This window comes from Carassius gibelio, chromosome B15 (assembly GCF_023724105.1).
Source record: "Carassius gibelio isolate Cgi1373 ecotype wild population from Czech Republic chromosome B15, carGib1.2-hapl.c, whole genome shotgun sequence".
Classification (NCBI taxonomy): domain Eukaryota; kingdom Metazoa; phylum Chordata; class Actinopteri; order Cypriniformes; family Cyprinidae; genus Carassius; species Carassius gibelio.
Genome location: NC_068410.1, coordinates 398,287 through 425,070, shown reverse-complemented (window position 1 = coordinate 425,070; position 26,784 = coordinate 398,287). Strand labels below are relative to the sequence as shown.

General features: G+C 37.0%; 1 protein-coding gene across 1 annotated transcript; it reads left to right on the top strand.

Annotated features, from left to right (window-relative positions):
- The first annotated feature begins 830 nt into the window (after positions 1 to 830).
- Positions 831 to 26,204, top strand: LOC127972777 (serine/threonine-protein kinase SIK2-like). Its single transcript, XM_052576543.1, has 10 exons — positions 831 to 1,818; positions 7,142 to 7,303; positions 11,177 to 11,301; positions 11,811 to 11,934; positions 18,168 to 18,388; positions 18,494 to 18,646; positions 18,758 to 18,916; positions 23,512 to 23,743; positions 24,731 to 25,015; positions 25,866 to 26,204. The coding sequence occupies exons 1-10, from the start codon at positions 1,695 to 1,697 to the stop codon at positions 26,069 to 26,071; spliced, it is 1,791 nt and encodes a 596-aa protein (XP_052432503.1). The 5' UTR covers positions 831 to 1,694; the 3' UTR covers positions 26,072 to 26,204.
- The last annotated feature ends 580 nt before the right edge of the window (positions 26,205 to 26,784 follow it).

Below are 26,784 nucleotides of genomic sequence, written 5' to 3'. Positions count from 1 at the left end.
ATATACAGCACACATGCATTTCAAGCTCATTATATTCATAATCAAATTCTTTATAAAGCATGAATATATTAATGTATTTAATATATATATATATATATATATATATATATATATATATATATATATATATATATATATAAAAACACTATATAAAATTAATGTAAAAGCACTATATATCTCGGAGAGGTTGCCACAGTTCTTCTGGATTGAGTCTGTCTCAGTTTGTTCGGTTTCTTCATGTCATTCCAGACAGACTGGATGATGATAAGATCAGATCTCTGTGTGGAGCACTGGCTGCTGTCAGACTCCTTGTGCAAACAAAAATCTCACTGGATTATAACCGTTAATGGCAAAATGAATGTTTGGAAATGTAAACTGATACCTGCTACTGACAGACTACAGCAAAAGATAGAAGACTTAAAAAACACTAATACTAATGTTCTAATAATTTTGGCCACCAATGTGTATAAAATCTTACATATACATACGGTGTTGTGGTAATGTAATGCAACGAGTTACATAATCCGATTACTTTTAAAGTAACTGGTAAAGCAACGCATCATTTTTTAAATGCAAGAATTTTTTAAGAAAAAGTAATGCAAAAGTTACATAATGCATTACTTTCCATAAAAAGTAACAAAGTAGCACAATTAGTTACTTATTATGAAGTAACATAATATTGCAATGCATTACTTTTAAAAGCACACACACAAACGTTAAGCTTTTTTAAAAATTTTATTAGAACCGATATTATTGGAGTATGTTTTATAATGATAAAATATTTTAGTTTTTCTACATCAGATGTTTCATTCAATGTGTTACTTGTACACAAAGTGTTAAACTTTTGTAATTGTTTGAGAAAATGACTAGCAATTGTTTCTACACTAAATTATTTGCAGTGTATTAGAATAGGCATATTACGTCATTTCTAATTGATTGATAGTCCAATTTTTGACAGTTATCTTTGGCAACAGCGTGACCTATCCCTTGATGTGATGTTACTAGCCACTGCTGGTGTGTCACATAACAGACAACCAACAAGTGTAGTATCCACTATTCACATGAGATAATTTGAGTTATTTCCAGTTATTTTCTTATTTGGCAGCTGATTGGGATAAGAAGTGCTTTGTGATCGTTGTGTTCTGAACAGCTCTGAGATCACAGCTCCCATCAAAACATGTTTCTGGAAAGGAGAATTAGTTTAGGAGTTTAAAAGATGATTCATATTCTGGCCTAGTTGCTGATTTTATTAGTCAACTCTGTAATGCCTTTAAATGGCAAGAGCAGGGAAAAGTTTACAAGTTGAGCCCAGATAAGGCTGATTTCCACAAAAGCCTCTCTGTACAGATGAGGCCAATGTATCAGACTGTATAAATGGCCAACGGTAGTGTTTATGTGGGACTCTGTGAATGTTTCTGAATTATAACATGCCGCTTCTCTTCACTACATTTAGGCCTATTCATTTTTTTGTTTTCTTTTTTGCTAATTCTGGAGTCCGCCCATGCATTGCTTGCTCTGACACGACATTGTGAATCGAGCCTGCGAGTAAACCAGCATCCCACTCTGATTCATGTGTTTCATTATAATACTGTGAACTCAATGGGATACTTCAGATTTCAGCTGAATGCAGCAGTCATTTTATCACTCAACCCACTTTTTGCACTCGCTTTGTGGTTCATGTGTATTTTAGATCTATGCACATAATCAAAGACAGGATTTTACCCATAACACATTATTTTTTCATCCTCACGCAGGTCATGGAGACCAAGAATATGCTGTACCTTGTGACAGAATACGCCAAGAACGGGGAAATCTTTGGTAAGTGGTACCATTAACTATGGTGCAATGCTAATTTTGGTACCTGATATGAAATATGTCCCATAATTAATTATTTGTATTGTAATAGCTAGCAACCAATTATACTCACAGGGCCTATATATATATATACATCTATATTTTATTGGATGAACGTTGAATTCTTACATGAGTTCACAGAATGTACAATTTTGAAGTCTTTTTTTGTTTGTTTGTTAAAAAAAGCTGACTACCATATTTGAATGTTGTTGTTCTTGCTCTTGTTGTTGATTCACAATGATATTACGCTTTGCTTCTGCTGTCTGGCAGCCAGATCTACCTCTTATCAATTTCACTATACGTTTATCCTGATTCCACATCACTGACACAGAGAAAGTGTGTATTCAGACTAACATCTTGGTTTCAGATGATAGAGACAAAGGTCAGGCTGAAATTAGCTCAGGCGAGACAAACACAGTCTGTGTGAATAACCATCATAGTCACAAGCAACCAATGTGTCAGCGATGATGATCATATTCTGACGGCTCAGCTGTCTGTCTTTCCGTTGCATCGGAGTTCTGTTCTGTCTGAAACACAAGCTCGGAGCTAAGAGCAAAACTGAAGGTCAACGAAAATTAAGGAATAGTTCATGCAAAAAATGTATTGCATCATCATTTACTCCTGCTCCCTTAATTCAAAGCCTGAGTGACTTTTTTTCTTCCACTGAATACAAAGGGCGAATTTTATAATAGAGTAGTACTGGTCACCTGTTTCAGTTAGAGTTATTGGGGACTGAAGTTTTAAACTAAAGGGTTATTTCATTAATTACTCACCCTCATGTTGTTCTAAATTTGTAAGACCTTTGTTCATCTTCAGAACACAAATTAAGATCTTTTTGATGAAATCCGAGAGCTTTCTGACCCTATATATACAGCAATGCAACTGAAAAGTTAAGGGCAAGAAAGATGGTAAGGACATTGTTAAAATGACATCAGTGGTTCAACCGTAATGCTATGAAGCTACGAGAATACTTTTTGTGTAAATAAAACAAAAAAATGATTTCTTCTCTTACGGGTCAGTCTCTGACTCTATTCACGAGAGTATCATGACACATGGACTGTTTTAACAATGTCCTTACTACCTTTCTGGGCCATAAACATTTAATTTCTGATGTGGTCTATGGAGGGTCAGAAAGCTCTTGGATTTCATCAAAAATACCTTAATTTGTGTTCCAAAGAGGAACAAAGGTCTTATGGGTTTGGAATGACATGAGTGTGAGTAATTCATTTTCAGAATTTTCATTTTTGGGTAAACTATCCCTTTAATGCTTTAAAAAGCATCAAAAAGCCCCACAATAACAGTCCATTTGACACATGTGCTATATTCAGGTCTCCTGAAAGTCATATGATCACTTCATGAGACAAATGCACTTAAATTTAGGTCGTTATTCACTCTTCCATTTGTTTTTTTCTCCTATGAAGCTACTGTATGACTTATGAGGATTTGGAACATTAGGGAATTGGATTTTTTCACTGTAGCCATTCACTTGTATTACGGTTATAAAATTCTTGTGAGATATTCAAACAGAAGAGTCATAAAGGTTTGCAACAACATGGACGTAAATAATCAGAATTTCCGCTTTTAGGTGAACTATCCCTTTAAAAATCCCTTGTCTGTGATTGTTGAAGGTGAAAGTGGTGTAAAAGTAGTCACTTCCAGTGACTGATCTCTTTGACTTTGTAGCAGCAGCTGCTGTGCACCACCTGTGAAAACTCACATAATCATCACACATTATTCTTACATAACATTGTGTCTGTTTCACAGTACACGGCAATGTGATATGCTACCAAGAAATTGTTCCTTCCCTGGGGAGTCAAGTTTTTTTTTTTTTTTTTTTTAATGTGCGTTCACAGTTTTAATGCATTTTAAGTGAAATGCTGTAATATGAAGCCTATAGATGGAGTAGCCCCACCCATAGTGAAATACTATTGGTCCAAACTGAATTGACTATAATTGGCTGTTGTTTTTCTGCGTTGTTACATTTCTGCTTTCATTGCGGACATACAAATTACTTTAACACTATTTTGTTTTAGAGGTATTTTTGTAAACATATTTGTCACGCATATTCTGTTTGACCAGCCACCAATCAACACACTCAAACTGGTAAAGTGTTTTATTGCTAGACAATAAAACAGACATTTAGCGTGATTCTTTTACAATCTTGCGGTTGCGTTTTATTTGTGTGGACACTATGACCCTGGTGTTGGATGTGACAACAGCCTCTCTGGTTTGAAAGAGATATAAAGAGTGATGTCATGGCTGGGGCAAACCAAATTACGTGTTTCCCACCCAAGTGGTGTACTACGGGGTGAGATAAGACAAATGTCCAATAGAGACTTGAAATGAGGTTTCTGAGGTCAAACAAATAAAAAAATAATGTGCGTATGATTATGCTACTTATTTACAGCATGTGCCATCGCAATCAAGACTAAAAGTCTCCAGTTAATCACAAATTATGAAAGATTATTTTTGGAAACATTAAGACCAAGTGATGTGTTCTTGCATCACACTGAATCTAAGCTATTCTAATGTGACACAGGCACTCGCTGCCATCAGATAATCTTCAGAGGTATAGAAGAGAGAGCTAGAGCAGCATTTGGTGGGTGCTGGGTTCGGTCCCCCGTGGTGGAGCTTAGCAACGCAGAAGCCCACCACGAGAGCCTGTCTGCTCCACCAGCACCGCAGAGCCGAAGCATTAGAGGGACCTGGAAACTGGGTCAACCTCGAATAAGTAGAAGCTGTAGAACGCACAGGCAAAGCAGGAAAGAGAGGGAAAGCTAAGGGATATTGATTTGAATTTTGGAAGTGGAAGGGAGAAATGTAGGCCATGCATATTTTAGAAAAATCCAGAGCTGTAGAGAAGGTTCTTTTTGAACATGTCAGCTGATCAGTCTTGACACCCGTGTCTGCCCTCAGCCTCTCAATCCCTGTCTTTCACCGTCAGGCTCTGTTTCTAGTCTGTCAGTTTTAGGTTTGAGCATTAATAATGGTAGTTAATTTACTGGAGTTCACTGGAAAGAGTGTTTTGAAGACCAGAAGAAATATATTCTTCTGTTTGTTGGAAATAGTTTAGTTTATTTGTTTTTGGTGTACAAGAATCCACTAACAGAAAATTAGTGGAAATTTACACAAATTTACAGTGGAAGTACCATAGTTTTTCTTTAGGATATTTAATATGATATATTATTCTTTGATTTCTTAAGTTTTTATATATGCAGTTTAATATCATAAATTGAGAGCTGTTTGATATATTTTTTTTTATAAAATATTTTTTCATATAGCAAGAGTATGAAGAATTATGGCGAAAGAGCCATAGAGAAATTGATATGAAAAGCTTAAAATAAATGGTCATCTAAATAAAGAATTAGAAAATACCATGGTATCCATTTATTATATATTATATATATTAATATATAATAAATTCAGATATATATTCAGAAATACTTTTGAAATGTAACAAAATATTTTTATTTCTAAAGTATTTTATTAATTAAACACTTATTTTTATTATTATTACAAATGCTTCATTTGACTTATTTTAATTCAGTGAATTAAAGTTGGTGGAACACTTAAAATACCATGATATTTTTGTAAATGACAAATCTGCTACAAGCTTCAGCTATGCTTTAAAACCCCTAATACACAAGCCCTGCAGTGAAATGCACCTTGCTGAGAAGAGAAGTGCTCTTTCTCCTCTTGCGTGTCTCTTTAGTCAGTCCATGTGACTGGTGCGACTGCCGCTTGTTTGTAAGGGTCAGCTGAGAGCAACTCCAGTTGTACTACTTATAAAGTATAAGCAACTTTTATTAGGTCAGCTGACCAGCTCAGGCTCTTTTTGGTCAATCTTGTTATGCTCACATGGCTAAGAGACGGAAGAAAAAAACATGTAACAAGCGCATTTTAGAGGCCTGATGTACCTGGTATGCTGACACCAGAATGATATGTTGTTCTGCTGGCCAAAGTCCACTGTCTGTGATTTAGTGAGGGTGATTACGGCCGGTTGAGTGGTATAAAGTAGAGTGTATGAACATCTTATCTCAAAGTAGATTCTTGCCAGCCATTTGACACACATATGAGACATTCTTATGCCAGGTGTGTTTTTTGATTAGCAACTTAGTCCTAAAAAAGTTTAAAATGGAGCACAATTTCAGAATGTTGCATCTGGTATCTAATTGGTTAGCTCAGTGAATTCGACATTTTACATTATTGTAGTGTATATATATATATGTGTATGTGTAAACTCATTCTGTATGATTTATAAGCGTTTTGAAAAATGGGGACAAGGGTTATGTCCTCATAAATCACCCTCTCCTTGTAATACCTGTGTCATACCCATGTCATTATACAGAGTTGTGTCCTGATATGTCACAAAAACATGCCCCCACACACACACAGTGCTTGCATAATTATAAGGCAAGTTGATATTCACAAAAAAAAAAAATCTGTTTGCCTTATAATTTTGTACACGCACTGTATTTTATATTGTATTTATTTATTTATTTTATGATATATTTTCTATAGTATGGTGTGTTCCCTCTGCAAAATTTTGTTGGCAAAATCAATCATTTCAGTAGGAATCTGTGCGATTGGAAATTCCATGTGAGGACAAAAAGTTCCCCCGTAGATTTTGCACATTTTCAAATAATGTGAATTTGCCAACAAAAAATTGCTTTGAAAGTGACTTCTGTGTGAGCTGTGTTCATATACATTTCTAAACTATTGACAATCAATAGTTCCTTTATTGCCTATAAAATTTTTCTGAAGCTACGCTAATGTGACAACACCTTAAGGCTAGGTTATCCAAGGTAATTCTGCGATCACAAATTGCTGTCTCTGTTTTTGATAATTGATTTTGATATTTGAAAAACAGCTTATGTAGAGAATGAAGCCTTAAACACACTGCCATGTACCACAGTCGCTCTGCCAGCCCACCTCAATGTAATCCCAAGGCGAGTTTGGAATGGAATGTGTGAGTACTGTAGGTTTGGCTACAGGCCGAGGGCCAGGGACTGACCCAGTACTCTAGGGTGTGGTGACCACATGATTACACCATGCAGGGGGATGTTTACCCCACTCACACACCACAGAGCCTTCTTATTGTGGCTCATCAATCTTTGCCACTTGCCACACCACTCAACCCGGAGCCTTTCCCGGTATAACATGTGGTCATGGTTTTCAACCTTTTTTTTGTGACCCATATTACCCATGCAAAATTTTTCACTGATTCATCATGTCCGTGCTTTGTTTATTTGTGATGTTCAGTTAACCCCATTTCATCTTTTTTCAGATTACCTAGCCAAGCATGGACGGCTGAGCGAACCAGAGGCACGACGCAAGTTCTGGCAAATTCTGTCTGCTGTTGAGTACTGCCACAATCGAAACATCGTTCACCGGGACTTGAAGGCGGAGAATCTGCTGCTAGATGGACACATGAACATCAAGATTGCTGGTAAAGGCTGTCACGGTTACATTAACTAAATTAAATTACATTAACTAAACTTTTGAAACATTACTAATCTGTGGTACATTGGTTCTATTGATAATGAATTGTTGTAAAATATAACAGCTGTTTTATAGTATTTTATATGTTAGATATAGTTATTATTTGTACTGCATATTATATACACATTTAACTAATTGTATATTATATAATATTGAATTTATTGTTATAATAATTATAGTTCTTCTATCTATCTATCTATCTATCTATCTATCTATCTATCTATCTATCTATCAATATATATATATATATATATAATACAATAAATGCACAATTAAATAGGGTTTGCATTTATTTTACTTATGTTTTTTATTTATGCAATTGGGTAAATGCAAAAAAAAACTGTTTTGTGTGTTTGCTTTTATCAAAATTGAAGTGGAGACTTTGGATTAAAATGTAAAACATCATCTAAATTTGTAGCACGTATATACAGCTAAAGGTTGGAGTCAGAATTGCTTGGAATTTCCTTTGCCTTAGAAGATTTTCACCTACGTTTTTGTGAATTCGCCATGGTTAATTAAAGGGTGTGATGGACCGTTTATTAATCAAAGCTGTACCACTCAGGATGATGACTCAGTTGGTGGAGCCACGAGTTGCGTCAAGAGCACACAGGTGCTTTCTGTGCTGAGCTATATATCCAGACTAAGGTTCATTTGCAGTTTCATTTGAATTTGAGCAATCAAGAGGTTACTAACTAAAGTGAGCCAGGCTTTGAACATTCATGCTAGGCTCTCAGCAAAACGAGAGCTTCCCACACACATATGTGCGCACACATTCACACACAGACCAAACATTGTCAGTTTCCCTAACACGTCAACCTGCTATCTGGCCAAAACTCCACTATCATGTTGGTAGAATATGATGTTTGGCACAGCAAGTAATGCAGTGGCCAGTCACAGAGGAGTGTCCCACAAGGCTTTGTTAAAGGTCCTTTTTCTTTTAGCCCTCACACTGATTCACAGTCAGCCTCTCAGAAGATGACTGAAGTTGGGTCACTCAAAGAAAGGTCATCAGCCTTTAATGTTCCACTTCAAACATTTATCCCCTTGCATCATGACTGAAAGAAGACAGTGAAGCTCTAATCTATAAACCATGAATACATATTTCCATATTACACCGATTTAAAGAGCAAAATATGTTTCAATTTACAGTGGTTTTATATTCTGATTACATGACATGACATTACAATTTCAAAGCATGAAGCAAGAGAAACTGTTTTCCCATAAATCATGTTGAATGAGCAAACCCGTGGGAGTGAAAGACTTCCTGGGGGTGGGCAATGATTGGGAAACTATGAAAATTGTTAGGATTGGATCCCCAGAGATATTTACACAATCAGCCCCCAGCACCAATCCAATGCACAGCATGTTACGTATGTCCACTGCATGATGAAATTATGAGAGCCGGAGATATTGACCTCAATGAAAGCTTTTAAAGTAACAAGTAAAGATCAGCTCTGCCTGTAAATATGTGCTTTCCAAGCTGCAGGAGTTAAACTCTAGGGCCGGATGAGATTGAGTGATTCCTGTATTGAATGTTGAGTCTCACTCCTGCAGTGTCTGCCGCTGGACTGCCTAGAGCATTGACGTCAATTCCTCCTGCTCAGCATTCAACTCATGAAGTGGGTCAGCGCAACTGATATGGACTCATCATACTGGCTTATTACATCACAATCACAATGAAAAATGAACAACGCTGCTTTTTATCTCTCCCTTAAGGTTCACATTTTCATTTTATGAGGCACCTGAAGCTCAGAATCTAGACAAACTCCTGATACTCACTGGTATTAAAATAAAGATTTATTTTATTTGTTTTATTTATTTTTTATATAACCTTAAAATAATATAATTGCGATCATTTCAGTAATTAGACTTGTTTAATTTTCTTAACACCTTGGCATTCCCCCCCCTGTTTTAAGAAGATTTAGTGAAGTCTATGCTTAAAAAAAGGAAAATCCCAATATAAGGAAAAATATACCTAGTTCAAGATTGTAAGCAGATCCTAGGATCCTTTTATGCTGTTCTTGTTTAAACGATCTGTAGATTTTTTTTCTTCTTCTGGAAAACGAGTAAGTTGTTGTTGTTTTTTTGCATTTGCAGTTATGAACAAATACAGGCTTGTAGCTTATGTTTTAAAGGAAGGTCGGCCGTTATACACAAGGACTTACATATTTTTTTTCAAGAGCCATATTTGGCAGTCTCACATCACTGTCTTTGACTTCTGGCAGTGGTGGCCTTTGTATCTAATCTCTGAGCACTTTGTAAAGCTCATCCAACCCATTGAAGTAAGAGTGAGGTGGTGATGGTTTCCATCTTCAGGGTTTGCACGGCATGATCCATTAAGCCCTATTACAGATGCTGCTCAGCGACCCACTGTTCCTTCACTGGCTGTTGTCAGCATACCATATTATACAACATTTGCCAGTAGATGTAGTGTGGTACATAATGCAAATTTCATCACATAGGAATTTTAAGTGACCTTATGCAATGTAGGTCAACTTTTCTTATAATTTACACAGTTACAAAAACACAGCGCAGTTTTGATGTATTAGCTATTGAAATTGAACGGAATTTGAAAGGGTTTGTGTCTTTTGTAAAATAGCCGTTGGACTTTAGTTACATCACAGCCATGATGTTACAGGCAGTATTACAGGGAGGGATTTTCTTATTCTAGAAAGCATTGATTGGAGAGAGATCCAGCCTACACTGCAGATATCTTTGCTCTGTTCTCAATAAGTGTGTAAATGATAATGACTTTACATTTTAAATGCTTATATCAAAAATGAATATTTGGAGGGCACTAGCAAATGTATGCCCTCAGACAACTCGCACTGCAAACTCAGATATTTTTCATGGGATTTTAAATATTTTAAAATGCTGTCTATATATAAATTGCTGTCTGACTGTACTTGTTTTGTGTGGAAATTATTATTATTATTATTATTATTATTATTATTTTTTTTTTGGTAATGGCTTCTCAATGAGAACAGTGCTAATATTAGTCATCAAAGTAGAAAGAAGTGGGCTGCAAAAGCATCGTTCTGCGAGCTTTGAGGATGTGTGGAGGAAATGTGTTTTTGGCTTGAATTATTAGAGAAGCATATTTTTGCAGTGTCTTTACTTTCAGTCATGAGTAGTAACTTTACAGTAAGGTACACTTTACACCTCTTTCCAAACTTGGCCCCGGAAAGGTCATGGAAATGAAATATACACTGCCTTTCAGAAGTTTGGGGTCAGTACGATAAAAACAAAACAAAAAACAATGCATATATCCAGTATAGATTCATTAAACTGATGATCAGTACCGACATCAAAACAAGAAATTAAAGCTAGTCTCTTCAACTTTCTGTTTATGAAACATTGAAGACTTAGGTAATGGCTGCTGAAATTCAGCTTTGCTATCTCAGAAATACATTTACATTTTAAAATGTATTAAAATAGAAAGCAGTTAGTCTAAATCGTAATAATATTTTAGAATATTACTGTTTTTATTGTATTTGTGCACTTTAAAAACATTTAAAAATCTTTCCAATTCTAAAATTTTGAATAACTGTAATTTATTGTATCAGTTTATAAGAATATGTGTAGGGTTTTTGTTAGAAGTATTTAATCAACTTTTTATTTTTAAACAGCAGTCACAAATGACTGGAAAAGTTCACCAGTCACTAGGTATCGGAACCTTGGTCGCAAAATCAATATTGTAATGAAACCTTCCCGTTTGTTGTTCCCTACTGTGTCCCTGAACCCAGACATTGTAAACCCTGTCAGTTTCGTTCTTATATCACCTTTCTCTTATTTATTTATTTTTTTCTCATCCTTGCAGATTTCGGCTTTGGAAATTTCTTCCAGTCAGGAAAGCCCCTGGCCACATGGTGCGGGAGTCCTCCATATGCAGCCCCGGAGGTGTTTGAGGGACAGCAGTATGAAGGACCCCAGCTTGACATCTGGGTAATGCCGGCGTATCCATGCAGGTTCACACTGCAGTGTGTTTGACAGTAAATGATTAGTGAGTCAGCTGACTGTTGTTTGTGTTACCACCTATTCAACTTTTGAGAACTCTGCTGACGTCAAAGCATAAACCAAACACCCTGTGGTCCATGTGAGAGAGATAGAGATCAGATCATGTGAAAGCTCTCTTGCTCTCTTTTTACTGCCATTAAAGGAAGAGTTTACCCAAAAGTGAAAATCTGTTACTTACCCTCAAGTCGCTTCCAAACCCTTATTATTTTTTTTATTAGGCAAGATTCTCATATACAAAGAGAAAAGAGCAGCATTAACATTCTGCTAAACATCATCTTTTGTGTTCCAGAGAAAAGAAACTCATATAAAGTTAGAACTGATATGAGGGTGAATAAATATTCATTTTTAGGGTGATCTATCCCTTTAAGTGTGTGCACCTGCACATTTGCACATTATTCATCAGTGAGCTGACGCTGTGTGTGTGTGTGTTCCTGCAGAGTATGGGGGTGGTTCTGTACGTGCTGGTGTGTGGCGCCCTGCCCTTCGATGGCCCCTCTCTCCCCGTCCTGCGGCAGCGAGTTCTGGAGGGCCGTTTCCGTATCCCTTACTTCATGACAGAAGGTGAGACGCTCTGGTAGCACACGAAGCTGCCGCTCAGAGAGTTTTCTGGCAGCAGTTGGTGTTTTTTCATGAAATTCAAGCCTGGTCAATTAAAACATTCCATAAGTGCTTAGCTACAGTTTGTGTGTGGACTGTATAAAGACGGAGGGCTCTAACTGCTCTGAGATGTTTAGCAGTGGAACACGAAATGAGTCATGATGATCCACTAGTAAACTGATCGTCCTGTAACCGTCTAGTCTGTTAATGAGCTTGACTGGTAGGGATGCAGTGATATTAAAGGTCTGGTCGAGATAAAAAATAAAATAAAAAAAATGATTTATTCTAATGAAGATAAGCCATTTAAGTTCCATTATATATAATTAATTGTAAATGCTACATGTGAATTTAAGCATCACAGCATTATATGTACATGTAAAAAAAAAAAATGGATATACATTTTGAGATTTGCTAAATTACATTTAACAGTTTTATTAAATTATAAACATTTTCAAAGATTAATGTACAGGGAACATTAGATGATGCCAAACGTAATCTACACTTCCTGTTCGTTTGGGTTGGGTAAGATTTATTATGTTTTTGAAAGAAGTCTCTTATGCTCACTAAAACTGCATTTATTTGTAATTATTGTGAAATATTATTGGAATTTAAGATTTGCATTTTCTACTTAAATAATTTTTAAATGCAGTTTTTTCCTGTGACGCAATACAAAATTTTCGGCAGCTATTTTGGCCGCCATTTCTCCAGCGTTTAGAGTCAAATGATTCTTCAGAAATTATTACTGATGTTGATTTGGTGCTTTAAAAACATTCCTTATTATTATTATCAATGTTGAAAACAGGTTTGCTGCATAATATTTATTTTTTCATGACAGTTTTGATCAATTAAATACACTCTTGCTTAATAAAAGTATTTATAACTTATAAACAGTAGTGGGGGTGATCAGGAAAGGTGCACGAGCCAGGACTCAGACTCAGGATGCCCGAAGTGCAACGGTGCTATATGTTGGCGTGCTGTCCACAAGGCTATTGGCCCCGACTGATTTTTTTTTCCTTTTATTTTCAGCATGGATTCCACCATTTATTTGCCTGCGTTTTTCCGTTTTTTTTTCATATTCACCATCCTTTCCTTTCAATATTCATGCTATGGATGCGAACACGCAGAAAATAGAAACTGATCCAAATTTTTTTTAATGATGGACAAAAAGTTTGGAGGCAGTGTGTAAACATGATTGACACAACGTGAGGTCATATTTATTTTTCAACATGCGAAAATTTTGGATAAATTACAGACTGTGTGCAAAGACCTTAATTCAAGCCCTTATATGTCTCAGAGTGAAGCTGAGCGTTACTCCTCAAATGAAAAGAACAGCGTGTGTTTTTCCTTTACATTTCCTTTTCAAATGCTCTCATCACACAGGATTTCACTCCTACAGAGTATCGACCCCTCCTCAGCATGCTCTTAGCCAAGAGTGCTAGTACACACTACACACTACATGCTACACACTACTCTACACTGTGAATACAGCACACGCACCGTTGGGAAAGATTATGAGCGCCTGGTGGGTTATACAGGGAGTTTTGGCTTACTTCTCCATGAAGGAGGAGCACTTTTCCAGAATTATCCAGGATGGAACATTCAGGAACTTGCACAATAATGGCATTATCTTCTATGACATGTATTGTAGGACAAATGTCAAAAGCAAACTTTCCTACATTATTTTTGTAATAATTAGAGGGTAAAATAAAATTATGGACAAGGAAGATAATTTAAGTTAGAGATTTGGGGTTTAGTACACTGTAAAAAGAAATTAACACTTCTCACTAGTAACTAGTTGCTTAGCTTGCCTATTAATATATTTAGCTGTTTATTAATAGTTATAAAGCACATTCTGCATGTCCATATCCTACATACCTAGTCCTGCTCAATATCTAAACTTAACAACTACCTTGAGATTGATAAGAAGCTAATTGGTAGTTGGAGGCAAAATTCATAGTTAATTGTTTGTTAATTGCGAGAATTGGACCTTAAAATAAAGTGTGACTAAAAAAATTATTAAACCTCAAAAAAAATCATTATATAATATAGGTGTCATTTTTACATTTATTATTCTATTTCTCCTTGTTCTTACCATGAAAATATGCTTTGCTGCCTTAAATTTCAGAAAAATCTGGATCTCAGCTTCAATTGTTCCTAAAAAGGTGTCTGAAGACAAAATGAATCTTATGAGTCTACATTGTCTTTACATGGCAAAAGCCCTGCAAAAGCTGCATTTTAATCCGCATATACTGTATATCAAAAAAGGTACATTTAAGCTGTTGCTTGCTGCATACAGGCAGTGCATTTACACAGAAGTTTTACAGCTGTACAGTTTTTTGTTATATACAACAGTAATGTTTAATTAAATTCAATTTTATTTGTATAGCTATTTTTACAATACAAATCATTGCAGAGCAACTTTACAGAAAATTAATGTTTCTATAATATTTAGTAGTAGCTTATCAGTGGTGACTCAGTTTTTGTACATATGGCAGAAATGTACGGAAAAATCAATTAAAGACGTAATCAAACAGACAATGAACACTATTAACAGCAATTATTATGATGCAGTTAAACTTATTGCAAAATTCGGTAGTTCTGTATGTTTTTCCAGGGTTGAAATAATCTGAGGTCCTCTGAGGGGTTGGGATAGTCTCTTCTCAGGTGTTCTGGATCCAGACTGAAGCTTGTTTAATTAGATTACATGCCGTGGCAAAACAGAGAAACAAATAGAGACCAAGTGTTCCAACCAAGTAAAATTAATTTGTTTAAGCTAAAGAATAATAATGCGAATTTGATCAGATATAATTGCAGTACAAGATTATGAGATGTATTATGTGAATGCTTGGCCAAAGAGATGTCTTTAATCTAGATTTAAACAGAAAGAGTGTGTCTGAACCCCAAATGTTATTAGGAAGGCTATTCCGGAGCTTGGTACTTTGGGATTGTAGAGTGGTAGAAGACTAGTTAGGTACAGAGGAGCTAAACCATTAAGGGCCTTATACATATATGTAGGTAAGTAATAATATTTTGTAACTGATATGGAACTTGATAGGCAGCCAGTGCAGAGAAAATTGGGGTAATATGATCATATTTTCTTGACCTGGTAAGAACTCTAGCCGCTGCATTTTGGACTACCTGTAGCTTGTTTATTGAAGATGCAGGACAACCCCCTGGCAGTGCATTACAATAATCCAGTCTACAGGTCATGAATGCATGAACTAGCTTTCCTGCATCAGAAACAGGTACCATGTTTCGTGGCTTGGCAATGTTTCGAAATGCTGTTTTTGTAACATGGGAAATATGATTTTCAAAAGACAAGTTTATGTCTAATAAATAACACCCAGATTTTTGAGGACTGTAGAGAAATCTGTCTAGTTGCAAATTGTAATCTTCAAGATTGTGTGTGCTGTTTTTTGGTCCAATAAGTAATATCTCTGTCTTATCCGAATATAATATGAGAAAATTATTGGTCATCCAATCTTTTAAATTTTTAACATACTTAGATAATTTAGAAGTTTAATCTGGTCTCGATGAGATATATAGTTGAGTATCATCAGCATTACATCGGAAACTATTCCCACATTTTCTAATAACATTACCAAGGGGCAACATGTATATTGAAAATAGCAGAGGACTTGGGACAGATCCTTGTGGCACTCCATATTTAACTGGTGATAAATTAGATGACTACCCATTTAAATATAAAAAGTTGGACCTAAACCATCTTCGAGCCTGCCCTTCAATACCTATATAGTTTTGTAATCGCTCTATGAGTACAGTATGTGATGATCTATGGTGTCGAATGTGGCACTAAGATTAAGTAAAACTGGCAATTAGATGCAGACTTAGTCTGGCGCTAGAAGCAAGTCATTTGTAATTTCAACAAGTGCAGTTTCAGTGCTATGGTGGAACCTGAAACCTGACTGAAATTCTTCATACAGATCATTTAAGGCTGCACTGATGCTGCATCATTTGCATACCCTCTGATCCTCTTCTGATACTGGGGTTTTTATGCAGATGTTAAAGTCCACAATACTTCTGAAACAAAATTCTACGGGCTAAACTTGAACTTTTTGGGTAAATATAATGTTCAGGGAAAACAAAGCACTGCATACCAACACCAAAACATCATCCTTACCATGATTGAAGAGGTGAAATGGTGTTGAGCTTCTTTGAACAGCCAAGATCAATTAACTCCAAGAGGAAACAAGACTACAGCAGCTGTGCAGCCATGTTCCATGATTTAAAACTCAAGTTGGTTACAAAATTGGATTTTAAGTTTTAAAATTTGTTTTAGGATTAAAAAATTCTAATCCTGGGCTTTAAGGGATACTTTACTCAAAAATTAAGATTCAATTATTTCCTCATGTTGTTCCAAACGTTTATGCATTTTTCCCCTCTTGATCAAATCAGAAGATATTTAAGAATGTTGGCAGCCAAATAGCTTTTGTTCCCATTGACTTCCATTGTATTCTTTGTCCATATAATGGAAGTAAAAGGAACCAAAACTTGTCACCAACATTCTTCAAAATAGTTTGTTCCATCTAATAAGAAAAAAGTTATACAGGTTGTTACTGACATTAGAAGTAAATGATAACCAAATTGTAATTTTTAATTCATAAATACGGTTCTCAGTTTCGTCTTTAAAGCACATGGTGATCAAAAAGCTATAAATATCAGTATAACATATCAGTTTGCATCTGAAGAACCATTCATCCTAAAATCAAGGTTCACAAACTGTTCCTCGCAGCTGTATTTATGCATATGATTTCTACATGAATATGGTAATAAGATTCTCTGATTCCCGCTGCTGAAGTGAGGGAGCCGACGGGAGGAGAATTTTTGCAGCAAGACATCCCACTGTGTTCCAGCATAAGGAGTATTTACTGTAGCTGTGCGACTCCCTCAGTTTGCTCTAGTGTCTCACAGGCTCTCCAGCAACCGTACATGCAACAGATTAACAGAATGAGAAAGTCTTTATATAAAATGGTCAGCAGCGAGATGCAAAGGAGCATTGAGAACGCCCACATCATCACCAGTCACGTGGCAGCAGTTTAATTCAGCCTCGCTGATTCAGGCAGACATGGTCAATAGTCAAGAGCACAGGGACAGACAAAAGGCCTTGTGCGTTCTTAGATGAGATCATGTGTTTTGGGTTTGTGTTAGTCCAACAGTGCAGTGTTTGTTGGATGGTTTTTAGCTGTAGACAGGCTGTACCACAAATCAGGTCCTAAACATTGGACGGTACAGGCTGTCACCACTTCTGAGTGTACTGTTTGCCTCAGATGCAGCAGTGTTTACTGTGAAGCAAACACACTGTGACCCTTTCAGGTTGAGATTGTACAGTGCTGCTCAGTTCTCACTGCTTAGACAAGCACAGAACTTTCTTTCTGCTCCCACAATTATGATAATACTTGACTAATAATAATAATAGTTTACTGGTAAGTGTTATCAGAAGAAACTGTTTGGGTTTTGCAACGCAACATAGTAACTTGGTGCATATGCTGTCACAGTGATACTTTACAGTGGGTTTTGAACCATTGTAGTAAATTTAATGGCCATAAATGTTTTTTGTTTTTGCTTTTTGCCACAAAGCTGTATTTTGTATTAAAAGTAAATTAAAATGGGTGTTCTTAGACCTGTTAAGCAAAACACGTTGAAAATTGTCTCCGCTTTAATTACTTTTGTGTTTTCCTGTAAAGGCAAAGCTGATTTTTCAAAGCAGATTTCAGCCTTTGCTTCAATGTCTCATGATCCTTCAGAAATCATTCCAATATACTGATTTGGTGTATTATTATCAATGTTAAAAACATTTTTGTGTAAACCATGTAGCATTTTTCAGGATTCTTTGATGAATAGAAAGTTCAAAAATGTATGTAAATTTGTAACATTGTCTTTTTAAGTCAAGCAAATGTGTTGTTGCTTAATAAAATTATTAATGAAAAAATTGTAATGACCCCTAGCTAGTGAGATTTTAAAACACTACCCATCAACTTGCATTTTCTTTTTGGTGTAAGGGAGGGCAGCTAGGAAGAGCTGTGCAGGTAAACCTCACTCACCTGTGGTCTTTAGTTTTCTTGTTGGCATACTTTCATCTCATGCTGGAAGCTCCGGTTTGAATCCCGGTTGAGTAGAACATGAAGGGTTATACTGGTCAAGTGTCATGTTAATCTTTTTTTTCTTTTTCTGTGCAGACTGTGAGCATCTGATCAGGCGGATGTTGGTGTTAGACCCCTCCAAGCGTCTGTCTATAGGACAAATAAAGGAACACAAGTGGATGGTGATGGAGGTGCCTGTGCAGCGGCCGATGTTATATCAGCAGACTGTAGAGGGGGAGGCTGGTGTGGGAGAATACAGTGAACAGGTGCTCCGATTGATGCACAGCCTGGGCATCGATCAGCACAAAACCATAGAGGTGAGAAATGACACAAATTTTAAGAAATGAACTTACACGCTTAATATTCATAACAGGCTTGACTAGTGTGTCTCTTTTTTGATAATTTCTCCATCTGTTCTGCAGTCTCTTCAGAATAAGAGTTATAATCATTTTGCTGCTATCTACTACTTGCTGGTTGAGAGGCTAAAGGCTCACCGCTGCAGTTTCCCAGTGGAGCCCCGACTCGATGCCCGCCAGAGACGTCCCAGTACGATTGCAGAGCAGACTGTGGTCAAGGTATTACTCTTCAAATTGCCTCTGAAAATGAAATTAATAGCAATGTAAAAAAACGGCATTGGCCATGCAGTTGACTGTTTCTGTTGGTCTATCTCTTTTTCTGCACTGTAGGCGAGCAGCGCTGCTCCTCAGGTGAGCCTCCTGCCTCAGAACATACGCCTCCTGCGATCCCCAGCTGTGCCTCAAGCCTCTGCAGACTCCTTCACGTTTCCACAGTCCTCCTGTGCTACAGAACACAGTCTTATGGAGGAGGAGGTTGGGACTCCCAAAGTGAGTGAAAAATGGATTAGAGGTTGAATTATGGGGGAATTAAGCTTTTGTTACTCTGTAGCCTGTTTAGGCTGTAGCATAGCAAATGTTTAAGATCTCCTAAATTTTGAGTGCCAATACCGTCGTTAGATGAAATGGAGACCGAGAACCAGTCCAATATATAGTTTTTGTTGAAGGGCAATATTTTTCCATTATATTTTTTAAGGTATAGATAGGATGGATGGATAAAAGACGGGTAGATAGACCGATGTATGGATCAAGGACTGATGGATGGATAGATTAAGGATGGACAGACAGACAGATAGATAGATATAAGATGGATGGATGAATCATAGATAGATAGATAGATAGATAGATAAGCTGGTACAAACATCTGTTGTGACAGGAGTTGAGTCTGACTGCAGACCGTTGAGTGCTCTTGCACTCCTTCCCTACATTGCTGTTAAGCAACTTCAGTCCTTACTAGGTCATGCAGTGGGCCTGGCTGTTTGGTCAGGCCTCCTCATCACGCCTGCTCCCCGAGGAGCCTTTTGTTCAGAACCATCCTGACAGACGGCCAGATCGGCTGCCAGCTTGGCATACAGAACAGGAATAACAGCACAGGAGCCGGCAAGCTCTGCCACTCCATCTCCTCACTAGAGTCCTAGTTACGCTGTCTTCATTTTTATCTGTCTGTCTCTCTCTCAGTTGTCACTCTGAGATTGTAGTCTGCTCTCTCCTAGACTCTTCTTTCATGCAAATACTTAGTTTTGTTTTAATGCCTTTTGTGTCGATGAGGGAGAAGCTGTTTACTTTGATGTTTTTTAGCAGCCTTAGTCATTTTTGTCTCTGTGCCTTTCTGATGGTGAGGTGAGACATACACTATGAGTGTTTCCCCTTGAGGCCATCCACAGCTGTTTGGCTTACATAAGCAGGTCAGACTGCAGTCGTCTCTGGCAGTCACACACATTGGACGTGACAGCTGTCCATTCGCTTCGGCTTAGTCATTCCACTCTTTCTTCTTTCTCTTTTTCACTCTCACATTCAAGCACACCACAAACTGTCTGGCTTTGTGTGCGCTGGTATTTTAGTTCGGAAATGTGGAGTTATTGCGCATTCATGGCTTTCATACTGAACATTGCATCAGCCAGTTCCTCTCTTGAAAAAATGTGTTCAATAAACAATCCCTCACAAAATTCCTCTTATTGTAAAACATGTATCACTAAATGTTACCTGTATTCATGTTTGGGTTTGGTTTTGCAGAGGAAATAATTGATGCAAAACTCAGTAGGAAGTCATTTGGATGGTATTAATATTAATTACATTTATGATATTCAAATAGGATATTTAATGCAAAAAAATGATTGTTACACATCAAGTTTAATTGAAACTGAAAATGTAGCAAGTTTGTGTTTTACATGTTATTTCAGTTAACCTTTATTTTGTTTCAAATAACATTTTTTTTTTTTATCTTTTTTTTTTATCACAAACTGATTAGGTGATTAAAAAAAAGTATTTTTATGATTGGATTGTGGATAGGAGAACTAGTTGACATTAGCAAAAAACTAAACTTTACAAAAAGGTGACAAAAAATTGCACAAATAGTCTGTTTTCAGACAGGTTTCCCCAAACAAACCCTCATGAGTTATTGCCTGTACAAACAGATAGCCCTGCCCCAAACTCACACCATTGGTTGAGGCAGTGTGGCTGTTGTTGGGCTAGTTGTTTGTTGGGCAAACAAACAGAGCAATGTTTTGAAAGCACCACAGAGATGGTGTTTACACTTTTAGGGTAAATAAATGGCAACAAATGGCTTATTTATTTAAAAAAATGACACTTTCCCTTTAAGATCAGAGGAATTGTGACACTCTCTCCAATATGACATGTTTAAAATATGAAGCTTGATCTCAGAGAGTACCGCACAACCTCTGGTGGGGAGGGGATGGCTGGGATTGCATAATTTGCTCTGAGTCTGTATAATCACACCGTTTGTGTGTGAATAACAAAGGGACGGGGAAAATGATGGGCTCAAATGTAAAAAAACGAAAACAAAAGAGAGAGATGAAGGAAAGAAGAAAAAGAAAGGGTCTGGAGCTGTTCTTTAAATGTGTGTTGGAATAACAGCATTCCTGGCCCAGCATGCTGCAGGAAACTCAACTCATCCAGATGATCCATGTCGGTTGAATTTGTGTTTGATGGCATGTCTCAGTGTACTCCGTCTGCATGTGGCTCTGACGGCCCTCTCAGCCAAAACACACTTCCTGTCCCTGCATTCCAGACTTCCACCCCCTCCTCTCCAGCTCACTCACTCCTTTGAGCAAAAAGCAAGAGTGAAAGAGAGGGAGCAATAAAAAGAGGCAAAAAGGGAGAGAATGCCGTGTTTTTGTTTACTCTCACTCTCACCCAAATCATTATGTGTTCATGAAGTTAGGCCTGTCATCGCAAATTTTGTGTTTGGTGCTGACCGAGTAGATGTGCCTCAGGACTGTGAGTGACTTGTGAGGGCTGATGGGAGATTAGAAGATGTCCTTTGGAAACACAATGCTTGAAGGCATGTTAGTGAAATTTCTTATCTACATACTGTTGTAAGTGAGAGTTCATCCAAAGACATAGAAACATCCTTAAAGGCTGTCATCTTACTGATCTTTTAAAGGGGTCATGTGATGCGATTTCAAGTTTACCTTTCTCTTGGGAGTGTTACAAGCTGTTTGTGAATAGATAAGATCCATAGAGATATCCTTTTTAAAACTTATGAATCAACCACGCCTACCTAAAATGGCTCGTTTAAACACGTCTACATCACGATGTGGGTAGGTTTGCATAACGCCACCCAAATGTTCACGCAAAGAAAGAAGGCGTAACTTTATTGTTTATTATTAAAAATTCTGTCATTAATTACTCAACCTCATGCGACTTGATTTCTCAAAATTGTGACTTTATAGTTATCAGTTTTTAGCTTGCAATGTGACTTTATATTTCAAAACTAAATAACTTTATCATAATTGTGACTTTCTATTCTGTAACTCTGGTGGTGGCCGCCCTAGCATAGATCAGCTCTAGTAAAGAAAATGTTCTGGTCAAGTCAGGATTAATCCTAACAGATTTAAATTAACCCAGGATAGCAAAAAAAAAAAGAAAGAAGAAAAAACACCCGTTACAATATTAAATAAAAATAAAAACAGTCAAAGTAAACTCTGTTCACAAGGGAAGTTTAATCCACAATGCCCATTAGAAGAAAAAAAAAAACTTGTTTTAAGATAGCGAACGAAAAAGATAAAACAAGCACTACAAAATACAGCACTTCAGTTCTATTCAAGTTTGAAATCAGTGCAGAAATTACGTCATGCTAATTCAAATTCCCAACACATGGAGATTCTCGTCCACAATCATAAATTGTCTATAGAAAAAGAGGAAAAAAAGAGAAACATTAAACATTTTGTGAATGTGCGAAAGTGACTGTTGTGTGTGTGTGTGAGTGCGTGTGTAGTAGTGAATGAATGTGTGTGTGTGTAATGGCAGTCATGCGGTCATGAAGGAAACAGGAGAGTGTAGCGGATTTTGTCAGACACCAGGACAGGTGGATAAGCAGCCGTTACTTGTCTTCAGACCAGCTTTACTAAACCGCTTTACTTTCCTGCCGTTGTTAATTGAAACAGTCCACCCCAATCACGCAAAGTGAAAGTGAACGATTTCCACATTGCCTCACTCTCCCTTTCTGGAAATAACCAACCAATGGTTGTAATAAATAAATAACAATTTCAAATTAATATCTCTAAATTATGAATTTATAGTTTTCAACTGTGCTTTTCATCCCACAATATGACTTTATATTACAAAATTATGGCTTTATCGTAATTGGCATTGCAATTTCAGTTCTCAAAAATGACTATTTCACATAATTGTGAGTATATAATATGACTTAATGTTTAGCAAAGTTATTTATTTCTAATGGTTGTAACTATAGTTCTAGGAAATGCGACTTTATAGCTGTATAGCTTTTTTTCTCACAATGTGACTGTCACACACAGACACAAACACACACACACAAACACACACAGACAAACACATACACAGACACACACACACATACAGGTGCATCTCAATAAATTAGAATGTCATGGAAAAGTTCATTTCAGTAATGCAACCAAAACTGTGAAACTTGTATATTGAACTCTTCTCTTTTCTTTTAATTGTGATGATTTTGGCTCACATTTAACAAAAATCTACCTCTATATATATGACTGTATCATAAATCATAATTGCGACTTTATATTTCACAATTGTGGCTATATAATTTACAATATGACTTAGTCCTGTATCTTGCTGTGTTAATATCTTATATTTGTTTCTGGTAATTGCAACTAAATTTCTTAGAAATACAGTACATTATATTTTGAGATTATAAGTTTATCATAAACCTATTTTGCATCTATTTCACAGTTGCAACTTATTCTCTTATGCAACCATATCTTTTGTTGCAACTGAGTCTCAGGTTTGTGACTTTGAATTAATATCTCCCATTAGGGATTTTCAGGTCTTCTAGAAAAGCTTTCCAAATACATTTTGCTACAAAAAACAACAACATTGTATTTAGAGATCTTTATATTGTTTTGCAGGTCAATGGCTGCATGCTGGACCCCCTGCCCCCTGTGGCTGTTCGCAAATCCAGCGTCTCGTCCCCCAGCAACATGATGGAGACATCTATTGATGAGGGCATCGAGACGGAGGAGCTGGACACTGAGGATGATCATACTCATGTCTTCAATGCCTATCAGACGGCCCGCTTTGGTCAGCGCAGACACACGCTGTCTGAGGTCACCAACCAGCCAGGAATCATTACCAGTGGAGGTGGGTGTGGATTCAGGGTAACCACAAGGTTATGTGTTCAAACCCCACTTCATAATCAATGTTTTAAAGGGATAATTCACCCCAAAATTTAAATTTGATGTTCATCTGCTTACCCCCAGAGCATCCAAGATGTAGGTGACTTTGTTTCTTCAGTAGAACACAAAGATTTTGAACTCAGACAATTGCAGTCTGTCAGCCTTATAATGGAGTTTCTTATGTTTTGTGTCTTTACACATCAATGTATCGTCACGAGCTGCAGGGTTAAATTTGGTTTTGTTTGTATGTTTATTGTAGTTTTATTGTATGTTTTAGCTGTGATTCCCATTCACCTCCATTATAAGACTGACAGACTGTTTCTGAAGGGAACTGACTGTCTTCTGAAAAGTTTACGTGGTATTTTCTTTTCATCTCGTCTCGTTCATATTAAAGCAGTGTTTCAGCTCAGTGCAGCTTTGTTTAAATTAAATTAAATTCAGTTTTTGCTTCAAATTGGGTTATTATTAAATTAAATTATGTATATGATTATTATTATATATCTAAATTATATGAAATGATATAAATATGTATATGAATTATATAACCAAAAATTTATCTCATACTGGCCCATGCCTATTACTCATAAACTTCCTGGATTTCATCCAAAATATCTTACATCTTTGAGTGTTCCTGTAGCTCAATTGGTAGAGCATTGCACCAAGAGTAGAGCATTGGATCAAAGTTGGGGGTTCGATTCCCCTGGGAACACATGATCGGTAAAAATTGATAGCTTGAATGCACTGTAAGTCGCTTTGGATAAAAGCATCTACTAAATGCACAAATTTAATTTTAATTTAACTTTAATTTAATCTTACACTGTGTTCTGAAGATGGAAAAGGTTTTACGGGTTTGGAACAACATGGGGTTAAGTGATTAATGACAGAATTTTCATTTTGGGGTGGAGTATCCCTTTAAGACTATAAATCTTTGTCACCTTTGTTTCTCAACCAGGTAAACTGTTCAGCGTGGGTCATAACCCTTCTCTGGGTAGCGTGGACTCCGAGTACGACATGGGCTCTATGCACAGTGACCTCAGTCTCCTGGAGGACGCACCCTCTCTTAACGAGGTGGTCCTGGCTAACACACCAGTCACCCGCTTGACTCCGCCCTTCATGAGCGCTCTGCCTGCTAACCCTGCCATGCAGGCACTGGGCGCCCAGAGGAGAGAGACACACAACCGCTCTCCCATCAGCTTCCGCGAGGGCCGCAGAGCATCAGACACCTCACTCACACAAGGTGAGCAGCATCCTGTGACTTTATATACGATCATACCAAAGTCACAAGATTTCTTTTAAGTAATACTTTTATTTTGCAAGGATGCATTAAAATGTACAGTAATGTAAATGTTAAGCAGCACAAATCAGCATATTAGAATGACCATGTGACACTTAGTTTGTTATACTGATCAATTCTAATGGATAAAATCATTTTAATAAGTGCACAATTTTGAACATTTACTAATTATCTCAGATGTTTGAACTCCACTGTGGTTTATGCATTAGATTAAATATCTCTTCCTTCTCTTTCTCTCACGCTTACTGTTATTTTCACACTCTCTCTCCCTGTTTCTCTCTTGTTTTCCTCTAAATGCACCACCCCCTGTCTGATGATTCACTGAGTGAATCAGAGAGCGCTTTGAAGATCAGGCCAACTCGGTCCTATTGAGTTCTCTCATCCTGTGTCCTGAATAATTACCCTTAATCACTTGAAGTCCTAAAATAACCTGAGAATCCTTTTTTCAAACCTCTTCCGTTCAGCAGCAGAGGAGTCAAGAGCCACTAAAAAGCATTTTAATGTACACTTGAGCAATGAATAAAGCATTTGCAGCCTGCCTGGACATATCTTCTCCTGAAATAGACTGATTAGCTACGTTAAGTGAGGTCACATGGTAGAACCACACCGGAGCAGTCAAAGGTGGCGTTGGCTTGAAGGAATGAGAGTCACTTCCTGTTTTCTGACACTCCCTTGTGAAAATTCATGACCACACATGGATGTGGACACCGGGGGTGGAACATCATCTGATGGTCTGTAAGTCATTTGCAAATACAGTCCTGTTATTCATAATCTTACTCCTTCCTCCATGTAGGTTTGGTGGCCTTTAGACAGCACCTACAGAATCTGGCACGGACCAAAGGTATCCTGGAGCTAAATAAGGTGTATGAGCAGATGGGCTCTGGAGAAACCCCTTCCCTGGGGCTACTGAGCCCTCAGGCCCATCCACATGACTTATTGGATCCTGCACTACAGGTCAGTTCTCGAGGGAAGCTATTAGAAATCACAGATTTGAGCTAACCCAATCAGTTTTGTAGCAACCCTTACAATCAGGAATGACTAATGCAGAGGTTTTAAACTCAGTGCCGCCTGGAGGTCGGCATAAAAAAATGGTTAGAATAAGTTAAAATAGTAACTACATATGTTATTATGCGTTTTTACATATATATATATATATATATATATATATATATATATATATATATATATATATATATATATATATATATATATATATATATATATATATATATATAATCTCTCTGTTTATCTCTCTCTTTCATTTCTGAAGGATCACGTGACACTCAATCTTTTATACTGATAACATATTTCTACGTAAAATAATTCAAATAGATTTCAATTAAATTATTTTATTCTATTGACTCTATTCCTGATATTCCTGATATATATATATAAATATAAATTATCTATCTATGTATGTATGTCCTGGGTACCAAAACCCTCTCAATCTCTTTTGAATTTTCTTTTGTGAAATGCATAATTCCAAGAAGCACTGTGCATTACTTTGGTTGGAAAGTATCAGAATGCCCTTCCTTGAACTCTTCTACCCTTCTAACCTCCCTACTGACACACAGACAGCCCTGCTTATGTAATTACTAGACAAGAAGCAGCCAATTGTCAGTTGTTTACTGTCCATCCGGCAAGCCCAATGAATGCAGCTATTGTTGAGTAACAGGCTGGTGACTGGTTCCCAATGCTCCAATGCAGACTCA